At 50.4% G+C, this 7,408-nt stretch overlaps 2 protein-coding genes across 3 annotated transcripts; both read right to left on the bottom strand.

Moving 5' to 3' along the window:
* Window positions 1-381: 381 nt before the first annotated feature.
* On the bottom strand, window positions 382-3,014 carry LOC127312289 (plastidal glycolate/glycerate translocator 1, chloroplastic). 2 transcript variants are annotated; one of them, XM_051342837.2, is made up of 8 exons: window positions 2,562-3,012; window positions 2,161-2,476; window positions 1,785-2,046; window positions 1,547-1,662; window positions 1,323-1,432; window positions 1,013-1,190; window positions 772-901; window positions 382-686 (listed from the first exon to the last, which is right to left on the bottom strand). In XM_051342837.2, exons 1-8 carry the CDS (start codon window positions 2,907-2,909, stop codon window positions 536-538), a joined length of 1,611 nt encoding a protein of 536 aa, XP_051198797.1. In that variant the 5' UTR covers window positions 2,910-3,012; the 3' UTR covers window positions 382-535. The 2 variants fall into 2 exon arrangements, with proteins under 2 accessions (XP_051198797.1, XP_051198793.1); XM_051342833.2 differs by having other exon boundaries at window positions 1,785-2,476; window positions 2,562-3,014.
* A 148-nt stretch (window positions 3,015-3,162) lies between these two features.
* On the bottom strand, window positions 3,163-6,207 carry LOC127312325 (choline-phosphate cytidylyltransferase 2). Its single transcript, XM_051342862.2, has 8 exons — window positions 5,909-6,207; window positions 5,601-5,714; window positions 4,595-4,690; window positions 4,451-4,493; window positions 4,205-4,360; window positions 4,000-4,068; window positions 3,750-3,860; window positions 3,163-3,663 (listed from the first exon to the last, which is right to left on the bottom strand). Exons 1-8 carry the CDS (start codon window positions 6,097-6,099, stop codon window positions 3,565-3,567), a joined length of 879 nt encoding a protein of 292 aa, XP_051198822.1. The 5' UTR covers window positions 6,100-6,207; the 3' UTR covers window positions 3,163-3,564.
* Between the last annotated feature and the right edge of the window lie 1,201 nt (window positions 6,208-7,408).

Raw genomic sequence — 7,408 nt, 5'->3', positions numbered from 1 at the left:
TAGAGTCTGAGATCGTAGGCTGCACTACAAGGCACATCAAGATCAGATGAAGCTTGGCGGCAAGAAGCTGAAGCGGCTCATCAGTGTTCAGGTTTTTTTTTTTTTTGTATAACAATTGTTTAGTTGCTCACCACGTGTACCAGATGGTCATGAGTGTTCAGGTTTGATCGCATGTTTCGCTTAAACTTCATATTGCACTAATCACTTTTCATTGTGTGGCCTATTGCAACCTTTTGTGTTAAGCTACGGTAAACTTTTTGTGCACTAATCTAGGCTGTACTGCAGAAACCTAGAACAACGAAGCCTTCCATTGGAAAAAAAAAAAAAAAAAAAAAAAACGGAGGAATGCAATCGCTGAATATTTGCAGGCACAAAAGCAAGTCGCACGGTGACATCTTCACTTGTTTCAACCATCAATCTGTACATGTCGACCCAAAATTTGCACTTTTGTTCCCTGATCACTCCCCATTCTCTTATATATATATATGAAAAAAGAAACTAATCACAGGTTGCTGTCGTTGTGTATACATGTCTGTCAGCCGGCTATGAACACAAGGCTTTGCCTGACGGCCGAAGAGGAGCAAATCAGGGAGCCGAAAATGCCGGTGAGCGCGTAGGCGATGGCGCAGAAAGGGAGCGCCTCAGGCTCCTTGGCCGACAGCGCTGCCGTTCCCAGACCATGAGCGCTGCAGCAACAGAGCATCATCACACATTTTGCCATGGTTTCAGAGTAAAGCAAGAACAGGCCGAAAGTTTCATCTGGTTAATTACCTGGAAGCTGTTCCGATTCCTCTAGCGATGGGGTCGTTGAGGCCAAGTTTATCCATGGCCGCTTGCACAAAGTTTGCACCGATCAGGCCCGTGAGAACAACCACGGCAGCTGTTACCGAAGTATTTGCACCTGCATGCAAGCACACGGCGAACCATTGCTTAGGAAAGATGCACATGCAAATTGGGCAATGATAAATCACACACAGACACAGGGAAGCCAGAGAATGTGTTGCGGGTTTACCTTCAAAGAATGATACTATGCTCAAAGCCAACGCAACAGTTATGCACCTTGGTAAGATTGAGATGGTTAATGTTGGCTCTAGCCCGATCAGGCGTCCTAGGATAGCAGTCGAGTATAAAGAGAATGTGGACGCGACGGCGATCGATGTGAAAATCTCTGCCGCGTGCCTCTTCACAAGCTGGAATTCACAGCAACACAAGCTAATCATTAGACAAGGACATAAACGTGGAGAACAAATCAGAGCTAATTATCTTGCAAGTTAACACTGATACCCCGCAAAAAAAAGTTAACACTGATTGGTGTCTATTACCTTTCTCTGCTTGAACATTGAGAATGCAAACGATAGGATGACAGACCCAAGGAAACCCATCAGGACGTCGCCAGCTCCAGGATTCGATGGCACCTTTGTCAGGTAATCACCTGGTCAACCACTTGTTTGGAGAGAATTATGAGTCATGGCAATGGTTGCAGTTGTAATGTAACTGTTCTGAAACTGCAGAAATTCAGAGTCTGATATACTATGAAATTCCAGACCTAGCGCGGCGTCCATTCCAGAGCCGGAGAGGTACCCGTATGCTACCGCCGAGAAGTTAGCAGAAAGCGCGCAGCTGATGATCGGATGCAACACTGTCTTGATACCAGATGGCAGCCTGAAGAACACCATTCTGTTCAGACAGACATATGCAGATGCAGTGGTACTGGTACAACTAAACTATGTACATTAAGTGTAAGTGTAATACACACGAATGAGCAGAAAGACATAATTGATTACCCAGAACCAACCATGTATCCCAGTACAGTGGAGGCGAGCATGAACGGAAGGCACGTCCTCGCCGTGGTGCCAAGCGCCGTGGGGTTAACAATCGCCGTCGCGAACGAGGCCACAAAGACGGCGCCCCACGCCCAGAACTCCCATGTGGCGAATGGAGACGGCTTGCCCATCGGCTCAGCCGCGATGAGCTCGGTCTTGACGATCTTCCTCACGGTTAGCGCCGTGTATCCCGCCACCGTAAGCGAAGCCAACCAGCCAGCAACTACATACAGAAAAGAAAGGGGAACATAAATGTAAACCTTGCGTATCCTCTGATCGCAGTTCACTGCTGAATCGAAGGAGTTAAATAAAGCACACGGGTGTAGTGTAGACGTACATGTGATGAGGCAGATCTTGAGGCCGGCGGCAGCCGGGACGTCCCTGACGGCGAGCGGCAGGACGACGAGGGAGGGGACGTAGAAGAGCGGCAGCCAGCGCTGGATGAAGAGCGTGGCGGGCTCGAAGAAGTCCATGAAGCCCTTGGCGAGCGCCGGCGCGGCGAGGTCGAGGACGACGAGCACGGAGAAGATGCAGAACATGCCGAAGAGCGCGCTGGGGAACTTGATGGAGGCGGCCACGAACGCCTGCTTCAGGTACTTGTCCGTGGCCAGCACGAGGCCCAGCGACACCGCCAGTTGTGCGATCCCAAGAATCTACGCGTATATCAAAGAGGATAGTTGGAGGCTACCGTGTTGAGTCTGAGAAGAGGAGTCAGAGCGAGAGAAGAAGAAGACTCACGCTGGGCAACAGGCCTCCGGATGCGCCGCCGTCTCCGGTGCCGGCGGTGGCCTTGGGGGCGATGAGGCGGTGGCGGAGCGCGGCATTGTCAGGAGCCGATGCCATGAAGGCAGCGGAGCCGGCGGCACCTGAGGGAACCGAAGAAGCTGCCGTGGCACCGCGGGGAGTAGAATGGGCAAGGCTGTGTCGTCGGCATCGGCATCGTGGAGACGTACAGGAGCGAGGTTGTTGCAACGGCAGCGGCAGCCGCAACGTGGCGAGGGGAGGAGCCGTGGCCGAGACCGAGAAGGTGGGAGGGAGCGGGTGGAGGGAACGTAAAGCGGAAATCCCAATCATCGCTGCTGCCATGAATGGGATTGGAAGCCGAGCAGAGCAGAAGCCGAGACCAAAACGAAGCAGAGTCTGCCGACCCCTTAATCTCTTTCTTTGCTGCTGCTGATGATGCCGAGCCGACTTCTCAAGTGTTTTTGTTCGATGCGGGCGTATGTGGCCACAAATCGGAGGCCAGGATGTATCCGGATTGGGATCCTTGGGTTACCATTCAGCCGTCACCACCCCAGCAGACGCACACTCACAAGCAGGTTTCAGTCACAGTACTCTCTACTCTCCAAGGCCGTGTTCAAATTGCATCAAACGTTATTGATTTTAATTGTGCTCCACTTTCTGCTAAAAAGAACACATATCCATCTCATTACAAAAGGCACAACCTAACATAATATAACAAAAAAACTCTCTCCAGAGAGTAGGCAGACGCTCGACACCAAACGCCTCTCCTATAGACATTTGCGTACAGAACCGTGTAAAACAACAACACACACATCCTCCTCCTCCTCCAACTTACAAAAACAAAGAATAATACAAAGATCTTGCCCAGCTAACTCTCAACTGCTTTTACTCGCACAAGCATCACATTCCATGACACAAGCACACTAGCGACTTCTCTTGGTGCTCACACTACCACCCAAACTTCGTTTCGCATATCCTGACTTTGGGTCTGAAAGCATCAGGCCGCCGCCACCGGCTGCCGCATGAAACCACCAGCTATGCCTTTGCTTGCCTGTCGCCCCAGCTTCTCCTGTATCCGGTCCTTGATGGCAGTTTCCTGAGTTCATAGTTATAGACGCATCAGTATATATCCCTTTTCCGTGGAATTCCCAGTCAGATGATTCTAAGGAAAGCATATTATACCATGACGTGGCAGTGCTCCTCAAACTTCTCCAGGAAGCCAGCCACCCAGCGATCCGCGTTTGCCAGCCATTCTTCGTGGTTTATCCCAGCCGTCTTCGCCACTGTTTGCAACTACATAGCACAGATTGCGCACCATGCAAAGATATCAGCACAACTAATAAGCAGAGCCAGATAAAGTTTACTGTAGCACGTGAAAGGAACAATTCATATGTGAAGTGCCAACAAGTATGATTCGATTTTAGATGGCTACCTTCTCTTGTTGTGCCTTGACAGTCTCGCGTAGTTTATTTATCTTCATATTCACTTGCAGTTGTTTCTCCTGAAAACAAAATAACCAACATAAGTTATTACCTGGGAGACCATACGAATAACAACAGTATGTTCTGAAAACCAAAAACAAGCGATGTGCAAAACTCTGCTTGCCACCCCCCCAAAAAAAAGGATAGGTAGCTAACCTTAACATAGCTCACGCCCATTTCTTTCCTTGAGTATCCTCGTGCCAAATTCCTCATGACATATTGGTTGTAGTCCTTCACTATCCTCATTATGAGGTCGGATGTCGATACTCCTTCAGTCCTTTTTGTTTCCTTGAATTTCCCAATCTTTTTAACCTGATAATACAATATAAAGAGTAAGTAAGCAATGGTACAGATATCACCTTAAATCACCATATACTACTAGCTATGGAGATGCAAACTTACAAACTCGTATACGTCATTTGCAGCACCGCTAGTATCAGCATAGCTGAAACGAGTAGAAAGGAAAATGCATAGTTAGCAGAGATTATTTGAGGGAGAACAGAGTGTATCTGAAATACTGGCGTTTGTGTGGTATGTATGACTTACGGCAGAGCGTCGTGCGCAACAAAGTCGATCTTATGCTTGTCAAGGAATTCTGGAGTGAGAACCCACGGAGCATCAGGAATAACCTCATCAACCCACCTAAAATAGCAGATAAATAGTTAAGAGGACGAGCAGGGCAGATAAATAGTTGGACAATCATTTGAAGCTAAATATCATAAAACATCCAGGCTTACAATTATCAGATCAGGTGATCTACTTGGTTTTTGAAACAAGGCGAAAACGAGCTAAATGTGCCAAGTATGTACATAAGCATGTATCTTTTTTTTTTGCGAAATACATAAGCACGGAGATTGGAAATGAGTATCATCATACTATTGCATTGGCAGGTGCTCTGGAGCATAACAGGAAAGGACTTTGCAATTCAGAATTTGTGGCATTCAAGGGATTAGATTTGAGGTGGTAACTAAAAATCGAAAGTGATGTGTAACAGCCATAGGATAAGCATGGCCACTGGAAATGAATATCATCATATACATTCATACTATTGTATAATTGTATTGGCAGTGCGTAAGATAGTCACGAGCATAACAGGAAAGGAGGACTTGTCCCAACTCATAATTCATGGCGTTCACGGGATCAGAATGTCAGTGCCAACTGATCAACCGAAAGTGATGTGCAACGGCCATAGCAGTGATGCGTGTCTGCATCTCGTACTAACTGAATGAAGGGTGCATCTACATAAGCATGGCCACTGGAAATGAATATCATCATACATTCTTACTATTGTATTGCCAGTGCATAAGATAGTCTGGAGCATAACAAGAAATAAATAAAAAATTCTTGCAATTCACTAGTATTGGTGGCTTTCACGGGATCAGAATGGCAGTGGGCAATTGATAACTGATCGAAAGTGATGTGTAACGACGGGCATAGTAGCAGTGATGCGGGTCTGCATCTCGTAATAATAACTGAATGAAGAAAAGAAACAGACTTGGTAGTAGAGTAATTGAAGAGTTGGGAGATGAATTTGGTTGGTGTGATTACGCACTTGCAGTGTCGCAGGGACTCGTATCGCTCGTCCTGGTCCATGACGGTCTTTCCCTTGTAGCGGCGCGTGAGCTCGTCGTTGCAGCATCCCACCAGCAGGTACGTGTTTGGGAACCTGCGGGCGCAAATTGCAGATCGAAATGAGCGTGCTGCAGCGGGCGGACCAAAACCGGTGGTAAAGATTTGCGGCGACGAGACCGAGACCGAGACCGAGACGACTCGATCCCAGATCCAAAACAGGGCTAGATCTAGGCCACGTTGGATGAATTTCGTGGGAGGGGGAAGGGAATAATAGTAAGGAGGACGTACAGGAGCTTGGCCTGCTCGAGGGCGCGGGCGTGGCCGAAGTGGAAGAGGTCGAAGATGCCGTCGGCGTAGACGCGGACGGGGCGGCCGTCGACGGCCCCCGCGGCGCCGGCGGTGGCGTTGGCGTTTGTGGCGTCCTCGTCCTTCTTGCGGTTGTTGAGCGTGCGCTTCTTGGAATTGGAGACGCGCGCCATGGCTCCGGGCTGGCTGGGTGTGCGTCGCGTCCGCGCGGTCCGGATGGCGATTGAGGAGGGGCGGGGAGGAGGAAGCGGCGAGAGCTAAATAGGCGGGAGGGAGAGGGACTGGACGGGGACGGGGACGGGGTCGTCACTCGCTGGCGGTGGCGGGTGTTCTCTCGTCTCGTGGGGCCAACAGTGCTGTCATCGCGTGGGCCCGCCCAAATCCGTCTCCGCGGTGGCCATCTGGTTCGTTTGCGTTCACGCTCGGTTTTTTATATTTTGGTTAAGCGGATCCGTCGTGATACCTGCTCGTGTCTACTAGATGGCCTAACGCTAACGATTTCTGTGGACTGCAGACGCGTAATACCACGTGCCTGACACCCTATTGTCACCCGCCTTTGCTTGCTATTTATTCTTCTCCTTTTTTTTTTTTTGAGAAAACTCATCTCACGGATTTGCTAACTCGTAGTCGATCATAAGTTGGAGTCCACTCAAGCCCTCAATTCTCGGATTGCACCATGATTTTTGCGCGAGAGTTGGCTCACACCGGTACATGAAGTTGCTCGTGGGTTAGAGCATATCTAGGAGAGAGCCCGAAAACACGCGAACTGAAAAATGCGAGTTCAGTTCATCAAACTCGTGTTTACGGGCTGGAAAGCCGTTGTCACGGATTAGAAACCGTAAAAGTGGAACTGAAAAACGGAATTTGAAATGTCGCGGGTAAATTAGACGATGATCATAGTTCGAGATGAATTTACATAGTTCGGCACATTAAAGCTGAAGTACTTGTACACCGGCGAGCGCTACTCAGATAAGCAAAATGCGGCCTAAAATAGTGGCCTACGCGCACGGTGTGCCCATGGTGGCGCAGCGTGTCGGCGGCAGACAGCGTCGACGCTGTCGTGGAGGAGCTTCACGCGTCGTCGGCGTCAAGCTCGACTATTTCGAGCTTCACGCGGCGGACGAGGGCCTCCTCCCGGCATAAGCGCGCGGGCCTCCGCCTCGCTGACGGCCTTGGTTTGCGTGAGGACGGCCTCCTCCTCGTCGCTGCCATGGACGTAGTCGCCGGCGGAGATGGTGGGCGACCGCGCGGGGATGAGGTCCTCGTCGTCGCTACTGTACGCGACGGGGAGCCGCGGTGTGCGGCTTGACTGGCTGGACAAGGAGCCCTCGCCGGCGTTGCCGTACCTGTCGAGCTTCCCTGGGGGCATGAGCCCCCAGTTCGTCCACCGACGGCCGCTCGCTTGCGCGCGCCCTCCAACCGGTTCCATTTGCGCCGCTCCGCCTCGGTGCGGAACATGGGCGGACGCGGTGGCGAGTCTCC

The sequence above is a fragment of the Lolium perenne genome, chromosome 1 (assembly GCF_019359855.2).
Source record: "Lolium perenne isolate Kyuss_39 chromosome 1, Kyuss_2.0, whole genome shotgun sequence".
Taxonomy (NCBI): domain Eukaryota; kingdom Viridiplantae; phylum Streptophyta; class Magnoliopsida; order Poales; family Poaceae; genus Lolium; species Lolium perenne.
This window is presented reverse-complemented; position numbering and strand designations above follow the sequence as displayed.